Source organism: Populus alba, chromosome 3 (genome assembly GCF_005239225.2).
Source record: "Populus alba chromosome 3, ASM523922v2, whole genome shotgun sequence".
Classification (NCBI taxonomy): Eukaryota; Viridiplantae; Streptophyta; class Magnoliopsida; order Malpighiales; family Salicaceae; genus Populus; species Populus alba.
In genome coordinates, this window is record NC_133286.1 from 16,669,653 (window position 1) to 16,681,745 (window position 12,093).

Genomic DNA, 12,093 nt, shown 5'->3' on the forward strand with positions numbered 1-12,093 from the left:
TTGTGAAAACACCAAAGGATACAAGTGTCTATTTGTTCAAAAAAGAGAAAAGGGGAATAGGCAAATTAGACTATTCTTAGAAAATTAGGAGCTTGATATATTTTATAAACTGTACAAGACCTAATATTGCTTACTTGGTTAACAAAATGAGTAGATTTATAGGTAATTCAAGTAAAGATCAATGAAAAACAATGCGAAGGGTGCTCAAATATTAAAGGTACATCTTAGACCATGGGTTACATTATACTGGTTACTCGGTTGTACTTGAAGGGTATAATAATGCCAATTAAATATCTAACATTAAGGATTTAAAATTTACTAGTGGATATGTATTCACATTTGATGGAACAACTGTGTTATGAAAAATCTCTAAACAAACATTTATTGTAAGATCCATGATTAAATTAAAGTTTATTACTCTTAATGAAACTAAAGAAAAAGCTAAAGGACTTTGAGAAATAAATGAATCAATGATAATATGATTAGTGCTTTTTATAGCTACAAACAATACCTTAGTTTTTTTTTTTTTTTTTTTCAATTGTGAACATAGAAATTTTAAATATGCACAATATTTTTTTATACAATTAAACATACACTATATAATAGCATATAAATATTAGCTCCAAAAAGATATATTTACAGTATATTGTTATAAATATTAAGGGGGAAGAAAACAGAAAAGTGGACCGCACCAACCCAGTTGGGGAGACCCGAACACAACCCGGTCCCAAAGAGCTAACCGATTCCTACGCAAGTGGGACCAATATTAGAAAGATCAATGGCACAGATTGCACATGAAAACATTCAAATGTACAAGAAGAAACACGTAAGCGAAGCTATTCTTTGACAAAAATCGCTAATAACGCCGTCAATTGCACCAGAAGAAGACTCTCCTTCGCTTCGTTTCAATTCACATAGAGAAAAAAGAAGAGAGAGATGGGAGGAGCACAAGCTTTGAAGAGAATCCCTCGCATCAAATTCCCTCAAAGACACTCCACCAAATCCTCTGGTTCCCACGTCTTTTATTAATCTTTGATTTCACCTTATTGCTTCTTTTTTTATTGCTTGATGTGATCTGTTGTTAAAAATTGTTTTGGAAGTAGCAACACATACCATTACACCATCCATTGAACTGTAGGTCCCTTAAATCGAATGATTGTGATTGTTTTCGCTATAAGTAGTATTAGTCGAGATCCATTGCTGCATGTTTTATTTGCGATCATGAAGTATAAAATATGCATTTTTTGTTAACTTGTAATATATGCTTTAGGAAATATGAACTGAACTGTCTCCGAAGGCTGGTACATACTGAGTGTTGAGGAAATTGATTGTTAGGTAATGGGTCGCAGCCGGAAGAAGCATTGAGATCTGGGAGTGCTTATCAAGCTTTTTTTTCTAGCATGAAGGCTTCAACTGCTGTTGGAGGGAAAGCTTCTCTTCAGCCCAAGCGAACTCCGGTTTCGAATGAGGAGATTGAGGCGATCTTGGTATGTTAAAATATTTTTTTACGTGTTGTTTACGTGATAAGCTCACCTGCATTCTCAATATGGTCATCTGATTACTAATGAAACACTGAATTATGCTACTGCTGGTTGCTAATTATTTAGCCTTGGTGGTAAATAGGTTGCTAGTTTGGTGCAAGTGCAAGAAGAGGCATTGAAATTGAAATTTGTTGTTATGCGTCAAGTTGTAAACAAATTGTCATAGATTTTGCTTCTGATATCTCGAGCATTTTGATTTTGATTTTTTTTTTTAATCTTCTAAGCTTGGTTATGAAGCCTAATATATTGCAAGGGTAACGTTAGAATTTGTTTGTATTCTGATTTCACGTTTTCTCCTTGCATTTGACGCAATAAAACAGATTGTTTTGTGTGTCTCTTCTGGGTTGTTAAACAAATGAATTGTTAGGTAATCCAACAGCTAGTAAGTCATGCATAGCATGCATTGAACAAGACACACACAATTCACTTCACAAGCATGATATATTTTTCTTGCTTCTCATTCTTTCAGTTTCTGGCTACTAATTTACCTCTTTATGCAATCCTTATGGCAGTTGGGTGGATGTATCTGAGCTTCTCTCGGAGCTCTGAAAAGGGAGCTTCAACATTCGTTTTTATTCTTTTAGTTTTCAAATACAAGAGTTCATTTCAACCAATACCATTGCTTTGTATGGAGTTCACTGAAACACAATCACTAATTGAATTTTCAATGTAATTGAGGTTTTCTTGGCTCACACATGGTTTGTTGATTATTGATACTTTGATGGTGTGATATTTTTACAAATAATTGAGGTTTTCCTGGTTTGTTGATTATTGATACTTTGATGGTGTGAGATTGTTACAAAATGGAGTTTATTGCTCTGTCTAAACTGGAATTGATACATATTCAAAGGATTTGAGCAAACACTATTTGCTACAGGAAAATGTAACTAGGAAGATGATTGTGATTCAGTTTCATAGAATGCTTCAATTATTGCGGACCTGGGATTTTTTCCTGGAGGACCCTTCTCCCTACGTTCCAGCTCTTCCAGGCGGAAAGTAACTAGCTTATCCCAGTTTCCTCCTTCAAAGATAACTCCAGCCTTTCCGTCAGTGATTCGTTGCACAATGCCAGTGTACATGTAAAATGGGTTATTCGGGTTCTTCACAATGGCAATCATACCAGGCAACAGCAGTGGCAGTTCTGGTGGTTTTGGCCTGCTTGTGATTGTAAGCTTCGGAACTGATTGTTTCTTTGGAGGTGGGTTCTCCTCAACGAATCTTTTCAATCCCTTCTCTCCACCAGGAAAACCCCCTGTTAATCCCATCAGCTCCTTTTCAAAAGCATCATCCGGCACACTTGATTTTTCCAAGCTACCTGAATTTTCTTCTCTGCCAGCAGTTGATGATGCTTGTTCTTCAATGTTTCTCTCTAGTTCTTGTTGCACACCTTTTTCTCCATTACAGAGTCCTCTGCCTCCCAGGATCTCGAAAAGGTCAAGTTTGGCACATGGTTTAAGTTTCAGCCTATGATCTTTGGGGATCAAAGAGTATGGTTTATGAGGATGATTGAAGCAGTTGTTTTGACCAAGAAAGTTGGACCTAAGTAGAGTACTTTGAAGAGTGATAGAAGAAGCCATAGTTTGGCATTCCATAAGCCGCCAGCCCTGCAGAAAGAAAGGAGAGAGCCTTCACTTCTTATCTTGGCCACAAATGCTATTTTGATGGATAGTCTTATCACTGAATGTTTGCCACTAATATATTTCTGTCCCTATTGTGTTCTCTGACTGACCCATCATGCATTGACATTATGGACCCAATTGATAATAGCTACATTACTCGTGCTCTACTGCGACCAGAAAAAAAATTAATATTTGGTCAACATAGCAGCGTTTTGAAAAAAATCAATATCTAATGAGAAAAATTGATGCTGAGTTAGTTCTGCCAGAGTTAACATACTGCGGTTCAAATCCCAATTGTTTAGCACAACTCGGAACATCCTGGCTGGTCCTATCAAAGTTACGATGCACCACTGTACTCAACATCATGCCACTTATAATTGATGGGAGGAAAATAGTAATTGAGCGTTGAATTAGACGAAGCTCCATGACGTCTCTTATCACGTTTATGCTCTAATTCTTCCCTTCTTCCAGCAGATAGAATTGCTCCCGTAGCAGCGGCATTGAAGGAAGAGAAGACGGAGTATAAAAGCAACTTCTGAAGAAAGGATGTTTTAAGGCCTCCTCAGCAGAGGACCTATTGAAGGATTCCAAGAACAAAGCTTCCTGATCAGGTTGATTGCATCCTCACTAGCAGATGGTATAAACGCAGAAAGCTGGACAACTTCAAACTTTGGAAATTAGTAGCTATTAGTCCTTGCAAGATGAATTCCATCAGCCCAGGAACCCGTTGTCGGACTGCCTAGTACACTACATATTTTAGACACCTGGTTTGCTTCAGTAGTACCAGGAAAAAGCGGACGGAGAGTGAATAACTCGGCCATGATAGCACCCATAGCCCACATTAACCTTAGAACTATAAAAATCTGATTGTAGCATCACTTCAGGCGCCCGATACCAGCGTGTGGAGACATATTGTGTATATGGTGGCAACGAATTGATTTCTCTTGCAAGACCGAAATCAGGAATCTTACGATGTCATTAGTAACTACAAATTCTCTGGCTTCATGTCGCGATGAAAATATACTCTTTGATGCATATAAGCAAGACCCTGAAACACCTGACAGCTCAAGTTCCTAACTTCAGCTTCTGAGAACATGGTTTTCCTGTGTCCAGGGACTTGATAAAGGTTCTGTTCCATGTACTCGAAAACGAAATACAAAATGCTGTTTTCGTGAATAAGTTCTGTAAGCATCACAATGTTTGAATGATTTAACTTCTTCTGTAAGGATTTCACTTCTCTTAAATTCAGACATTCTTCCCAGAGTCATACCTTTTCTTCATCTGCTTTGGCAACAGCTTCACCAGACTCTATTAATTCCCTGTTTAACACTCCAAAGTCCTCCTCCCCAAGTTCTTTTAATCAACTTGCACCTCTCCACTGTGCACTAAAATATCATAGTAAACTGACCTCCAAGTGGATATAAAATCAAAAGACCTAAAAGAACTCCAAAAAAACAAAATCCCAGTTGGATACTTCTTGAATTGAGTAAACAACTTTGGTAACAATATTTTAGGTTTTAGATCTAAGCTAGTGCACAAGACTCTGAAAGCAAACTGAACAGTTTCTAATCAATTAGTACTTGTTCGTTCTCTCGATCACTTCCTCTGCTGTAAAAAAAACAGAGACTATTAAACTAAATAGGAAACCTTTATATTTATATTATTGTAGCTGTTTGAATCATGTATTATCCATTGGGCTATCTGATTTGAGATTCTTGTATAACAAGGACAGAAAACAGGAGGGCGTTTTCTTTTTTAAAAAGGGAGGACACAGGAACCTGCCAAATTCCTATGCCATAGGAACCATGGCCTATAATGCCAGTGGGCAGTGGCCATAGCAAGAAGAGCCAACGAAGCGAAAGGCCCAAAAGGATAAGTATGAAATTTTACCCTTTACTAAATAACCAATAAAAAGCCCACTTTTGTTCATATTCTTCTTTTAGGCCTTGTTTTGTTTCCCGGAAAGTAGTTTTCCGGGAAACCATTTTCCAAACTTTTCCTGTGTTTGTTTGTCATTAGGAAAGTTGGTCAGCGGAAAACACTTTCCGGTCAACGGAAAACACTTTCTAGTCAACGGAAAATACTTTCCGGTCAACGGAAAATACTTTCCGGTCAACGGAAAACACTTTCCAGTCAATTTTAGTCAAAAAAAATTTGACTTGGTTTTCAGGAAAGTGTTTTCCTTTTAGCTGTGTTTGTTTTCCGGAAAGTGGTTTCCGAGAAATCACTTTCCAAACTTTCTTGTGTTTGTTTTCCAGAAAGTGGTTTCCGGGAAATCACTTTCTAAACTTTCTTGTGTTTGTTTGCTAGTAGGAAAGTTGGTCAATGGAAAACACTTTCCAGTGAAAGGAAAATTTGGCTTGGTTTTCTGGAAAGTGTTTTCCTGAAAAATTTGAGGGGAAAACACTTTCCGGAAGTTGTGAAAAATTTAAAAATATCATTATTTGCTGATTATATCAAATTTGATCCTCAAACTTTTGATTGCTACATATATTTTGTTTTGAATATTTATTTTTCAATTTCATCTCTTAAAATTTTATTTTTATATTAACTTTGGTCCTTATTTTTATAATTGCTATTTGCTTTTTCCTTATCATTTTTTCCTTATCATTTTTTTATTTATCAAATTTGATCCTCATTTTTTTTATTGTTACTTATTTTTATTTGAAATAATTTATGAAATGTTGATTATTATTATTTTAATTTCTTTATTTTTTTATTTTTTTTTAATTTTTTAGATTTGATCCCTATTATTTGATTAATTATTTGTTTTATTTGAGATAATTTATGAAAATTATATATTTTTTTTCAATTTCATTCTCATATAACTTTTTAAATTTGTAAAAAATTTGTTCCTCATTATATTTAATAAACTTTGAGAAAAATAAAAATATTAATAAGTTATTTTCCAGCTCATTTTCCATGACATAACCAAACACTGGGAAAGTGTTTTTCCAGTTCATTTTCCATAACACTACCAAACATCGGGAAAATACTTTCCCGGAATTCACTTTCCAGGAATTCACTTTCCCCGGAATTCACTTTCCAAAAGGAATTCACTTTCCTGCAAACAAACGGAGCCTTATTTTTCGATCATTTTCTCTCTCTCGCATGTTATAATATCTCATAAAAATTTTAAAAAAGTAATTGAAAGGCTTATTTTAATGATTTTTGCCTAACATTATACTTTTTTTGAAAAAGTAGAAAAGATAATATTGATGGATGAGTTTCGAAAATATATGGGCAGAAGTAAGAGGATTGATGAATATATAAAGAGCAAAAATGAAGTTTAAACAACCAAAAAAACTTACTATACCTAACAGTCACGATGTTGTTTATATACTTCGATGGTGGGTCAAACCACTTTCCGTGTGCTCAACAAGAAGAAGCAAAACACAACGTAACGATATCCATTGATCTTTCTTTCTCTGTAATAAAGAAAAACCAAAAAAAGTTATCTTTCTACGATAGACAAAAAAAGGCATGCATACGGTAAGTAAGCACTCCATTTTTGTCTTTTAAGCATCTATTTCTTAAATTATTATCTTATCTGTTTGATGATCAAGGAAATTCTTTTTTCTTTTTATCTGAGCTGCAGCAAGGCTATGTAATTAAGTTCGTTTTTTGTTTCAAAAGAATTTTGTTGTTATGAGATTTGATTAGATTCCTTGAGTATGACTTGATGGGTTGGTTGCCTTTTCTTTTTGATCCTCTGCTGTCGTGTGGTTGTTGATTTAGTGTAAGAAACTGGTTGTGATTTTGGTGGAGCTTTGTGCTATCTGGGAAATCTCAAGCACTTCTTTTATTGGTGATTTGAGGTTGATGAGGCTTCTTTCTAAGGGCTTAATGGAGAAGAACTTATGGGGTTGGCGATTTTATGTGTTTGTTTATTTTGGGTAGCTTTTTTTTTTAGATTTCCATCGGAATGCATCCTTTGCAAGAATGCTCCGATTAATTTTTATGATTTGCTGGAAATTTAGTTTGATCGAGTCCTCTGAGTTTTTTGGTGGTTTTTTGTTTCCCGTGTGATTATATATATGTACTGCCCCTAGGCAATATATTCCAAGCTTTTAAAGCATATTCCAAATATCCATTGATTGGAGGGATTTATTTTTATGTGCTGAACTTTATAAAGTTAATCGTTTGTTCAAGTTGAATTATCTAGTGCATATCTCTCATTCTGATCTGTTTTTCTTTTCTTGTCATGGGTTTTGTATCATCTTCTTCAAGTAAACACGTAGCTTCATGGATGATAGTCCTGGGAGGTTAAACATTATCCCCGATCACTTTCAAGTCTCAACCACTGGTGAGGACACTCAAACCATAACTTCATCTACTCAACAGCCAAAATTGACAATTCATCCAGGTACTTATTTTTTCCTTGAAGAAAAGGAAACGAAGGAGAGAGTGATCCGCGAGCTTTGTATCGATTTTGTTTCTTCCTCTGATTTAGAATAGATCAAGTAGCCATTTCTGGTCTGGGAGAAAACTACAAAGTGCTGCATTCATGCTGAATTTGTTTAGTTTGCGAAGGCTGTCATGGGGTTCTAGCACCAATGGTCAGGAAAAGGTTTATCAAACAACCCTATAAGACATGCTTATGGATTATTTTAAAGTTATAGTGTCTAATCAGGAAATTGTATTTTGATTTGCAGGTTGAGTTAAGTGTTGTAGAGTTAGAAGCGCTTCGATCAGAACTTGCTTACTTAGAAGAGAGGGAAGCTCATTTGAAAGCTCAGTAAGGACTACTTTATCCTAGGCTAGAAAACTATAGTGGTCGATTTCTCTTTTGGTAGTGTGGTTGTGGTTGCTTTTTCAAATAACTTTTTGTGTCAAAATACATGCCAATGATTTTTTTAAAAAAAAAAAATTATTTTGATATTAGCATATCAAAATAATTTGAAAACACTAAAAACATATTAATTTGAAGTTAATAAAAATATAAAAAATTTTTAAATTTTTTTTCAAAACGTTTTTGAAACACAGAAACAAACATGATCACAGCAGATAATAAATCTATTGATTAGATCTTTGGCAAAGATCAGCAGAAGTGAACACAAACCAATGATGCAGTTAGGGAAAAGTATCATTAAAATTTAATTTTGGACCTAAATATTGTCAAGAGATTGTTCTCAATTTTCCATTTTGTATGAAAGTTTCAGTTTCAAGAATCAGTAATAAAATGAACTTAGACCTTCCTTTCAAAATTGGTTGCGTATTTATAATGTTTATTTACAATAATTCATATTCAACTCTTGAATATCTCAACGTGACAAAACATGAAATTCAGCATACTTGGTTTCTAATAAGTTGGAATAATGCTCTTGGTTAATGCAAATCAACAGCAAATTCTTTTCTGTACAGGTTGCAACATGTTGATGAAATTCTGCGCTCTGCTCGGTTCTCTGGTTATTTGTACATCCGAACTGTAATAAATTTCTCCTACTTGCTTACGCCACTCTCTTTTCAGATTTTTACTGCAATTTTTTATGGACCTAGCAGTTAACAGTTCTTTTTTCCACCTCTTTTCTCCCTCCTTTACAGAGATGGACAGCTCTACCTGGGGAGCCTCCACCACTTGATGATACTGATGTAGATGATTGGCTTCCTCGCTTTGTTGTCCTTAATGGACCGTGCATCTTTTTCTATTTGTTGTCTACAGGTAACTGGTTTCCTTTTTCCCTCCCTAATGTCACCCATGCTTTTAGCAATGTGTGGGTTTTTAGAGCACCTGTGATGATTTATGTCTCAAAATCAGCGAGTATGATCAGGAAGGAAAACCATCACATTAGTACTCATCCTCCACATCCACCTTTCTCTTCCCTTCCCTATAGCTTATAGTATGTTGTAATTTTCCATCTTGTTGTGTTTTCTTTTTCTGCCAATAAATGGTGATGCATTAGCATGGGAGACCTCCTATATCCAGGAAAAATATGTTCAACAGAAAATTTGAAGCTCTCAGCTTTTACCTGCTCCACTTGTGTTGGTGATGCTACTGCTACTTTTTTTTTTTTGGGTTTTCAAATATTACTTAAGTTGCAATCTGATTTTGTTATTTGAATCTGCATTCAAATTTCTTGCTGATTGAAAAGAAATTTATGCAGATTTGAGCCCTCAAGATTCCACTCTATTATCAGATATTGTTGAAGTAGGTTCTCTCCCAAGCCTTACACGAGAATCTGATCAGACATGGCATTCCTTTTATATCTTAACTCGTCAAGGGCTGCAATATGAATGCTCAAGCATTTCTGAAGTACAGGTAATTCCATTATTGTTCATACACTTCACAGTATTCAATGCAGTTGATAGGTGCCAATGTATTCTATTTTCTAATCAAATTAAACGAAAACTTCTGTAAACATATGCAAATGGGGGCATGCATATGCACACGCATCCACACCCACATAAATATGTCATCGTTGCTTGGTCTACTGCATCCTTTTCAAGGATAAGGTGACTTTCCTTTTGTACAATTTCTTGGTATGGCCCTATGGTTTTTCCCTTGATTGATAGGGGGTTATTAAGGTGAACTTGAATCTTTGTCTGCATAAGAACCTTCTATCAATACAAGCACGTTAGTGTTTCATTTGATGCCATGTAATTTCTAATTTGTTTGATAATTGAGTGATAAACAATTTTAGGGAGGCATGATAAAATAATAATGGCCTACAACTGAGCTTCCTGCTTGTGTTTGTTGCATCCTGTTGTGTGCCTTCATGTGCTCATACTTATCATTGAAAATATCGCTCACTTGAAAGTGCTTTGAAATTCCCCTTGCAAACAATTTATTCAGAGAAGACACCAAATAGATTCAGATGATAAACACAGCACCGGTTAATGTTTTTGAAAACCATTCTTTTCCATTTTAACGCCAGAGTTTTCCATATTAAGAGAGCTCTCTTGTTATTTTCACAAGTATCAATATATTACGCCAGAGTTTATGTCCTCCCCTCCTTCCTCAGGTTGATTCATGGCTGAAGGTACTGCAGACTGACATCAAGTCGGGTTCTGAGACAAAAGCTCCGAATGGCTCCAGGGATGTGTAAAATATGCTTGTTTTTAACAGTAAGCTCTGTACATTGGAAAAATATACTGTTACGCTTTAGATTCATGAACTTTAGACTGGATTATGAAATCACTAACTCATTCGTTGTTTTCGTGTACAGAACAATTGACAATTTAATCGAATACTAGTTAATGTTTGGTACCAACCTGTTCCTGTCAGAGTTATATTAACTTCTACTAGCATGAAGTTGCTATTCTTGCATTTTGAGCATGGTAAATGGTCCTTGTTTCATAAATGTCAACATTTTGAAGCGCAAAGATTCCAAGCTTGGAAAACTCTCGAATTCTCTGGCACCAACCAAGCACGAATATCCAGCTACAGACACGATGTAAAGCTTGTCTGAGAATGTAAAGCTTGTTTGCGAATGTCATAAATGTTATTTTTTTAAAAAAAATTATTTAATTTTTTTTTATTTCTTATATTATCACATTAAAACAATAAAAATTACTTAAAAAAATATTAATTTAAATTTTAAAAAAAAAAACTTAAAAAATATGATTGAACTGTAGTGCCAATCAGTGCTGTAATATGCCAACGGGCAACATGTTCTCTGAGAAAAAAAAAAAAAAATTTAAAACAATTTGAGATTTTGAGCTAAACACTAGTAGTGAATGCCTGCTGGTCACTTGCGCTGTGTCTTTAAGAGGTACTGTGCTCCTTGTTTAAGGAATCAATCTGTCATTAAGATGAAATTTGAAAGAGATCTTCACTCTTTGATGAGAGAAAAAAAAACAGGTTTTCTAGTGAATTAGTAGAATGAAGTTTTTCTTTCTATTCCAAAGTATCATAAATGAAAACTTTGAACCCAGTTCTTTCAGGCATTGGAGCCCCTGCCAGGACCACAAGGCAAAACTACTAGAACTTACAAACGAATCACCAAAAAAAAAAAAAAAAAATCATCAGTAAAAGGAAAATATGATTTCTGAACCCGTAAGAACATTTTGAATTGAATTCAAAACTTAGTAGTAAAGTGTTTCTTTAACTCTTCTTTTTTTTTTTTTTTTTGAAAGTTTTATTATGAACAATTATAAAGAACCCCAGATTTCTTATTCTAGGGTTCACACTCAAATTGAGGAAAATGGATGCATTGTAAGGATACATGTAGGAGATATGGTCTAAACGATGACTGGTGTAAAAACATGAAAAAAAATTAAAACAAACCGAGGAGAAAACTAGTCTCCTTGGTTTCGGCCACTAAACGAGCAAAAAAGGAGGGGGTGATAATTTTAGGTTAAATTTTTTGAAATGTGTGTTTACCTACTAAATAAATGTAAATAATTTGCTTAAAAAAGATTTTAGGATTTATTTATGTGAATGATTTGCCTTGTGTGCTTAGAGGAAAGAAAATGAAAATGAAAATGAAATTGTATAGTTGGGTTGAGATGTTGAAAGTGTATGCGCTAAAGTGGAAACTTGTACTTTGAAAACTTAGAATGAATTTTGAAATAAATTGGATGTGGTGTGTGGTGCCATGTCTTCATGGTGAGAAATTAGGAGTTGGCAGTACCAATTAGGAATTTTGAAATAAATATTCTTGGTAATGGTAATATTGTTGGAACTAAGAAAATATATTTTAGAGGTAAAAGATATTAGTTTTGTGTTTGATATTGTCTAGTTTTATATCTAGGTATTTTGTTTTTTGTTTTAAAGCAATGTTTTTTATGTTCTTGAAAAAAATATTGTCTTGGCCTCATGATTTGAATCAATTTTGATGTAATTCTTTGCACAAAATTCTTCGTGTGATTTTATTAATCAATAATCTAAGATTTATTTGCATCTATACTATATTTTTAATAGGTTTGAATTCTAAAATTTTGATTTTGAACTAAAATTTATTATGATAAAATCATGGTTTATAAGTAATAAT

The 12,093-nt window shown here is 34.4% G+C and overlaps 2 protein-coding genes and 2 pseudogenes across 2 annotated transcripts; 2 read left to right on the forward strand and 2 right to left on the reverse strand.

Annotated features, from left to right (window-relative positions):
* Positions 1-821: 821 nt before the first annotated feature.
* On the forward strand, positions 822-2,233 carry LOC118034123 (uncharacterized). Its single transcript, XM_035039323.2, has 3 exons — positions 822-1,009; positions 1,336-1,487; positions 2,054-2,233. The coding sequence occupies exons 1-3, from the start codon at positions 937-939 to the stop codon at positions 2,069-2,071; spliced, it is 243 nt and encodes an 80-aa protein (XP_034895214.1). The 5' UTR covers positions 822-936; the 3' UTR covers positions 2,072-2,233.
* Positions 2,234-2,334: 101 nt separating this feature from the next.
* LOC118034114 (NAD(P)H-quinone oxidoreductase subunit S, chloroplastic-like) lies at positions 2,335-3,229 on the reverse strand. The gene has a single exon (XM_035039311.2). It carries the CDS (start codon positions 3,131-3,133, stop codon positions 2,429-2,431), a length of 705 nt encoding a protein of 234 aa, XP_034895202.1. The 5' UTR covers positions 3,134-3,229; the 3' UTR covers positions 2,335-2,428.
* A 134-nt stretch (positions 3,230-3,363) lies between these two features.
* Positions 3,364-4,517, reverse strand: LOC118035218 (cyclin-dependent kinase F-4-like; annotated as a pseudogene).
* A 2,531-nt stretch (positions 4,518-7,048) lies between these two features.
* LOC118034131 (uncharacterized) lies at positions 7,049-10,427 on the forward strand (annotated as a pseudogene).
* The last annotated feature ends 1,666 nt before the right edge of the window (positions 10,428-12,093 follow it).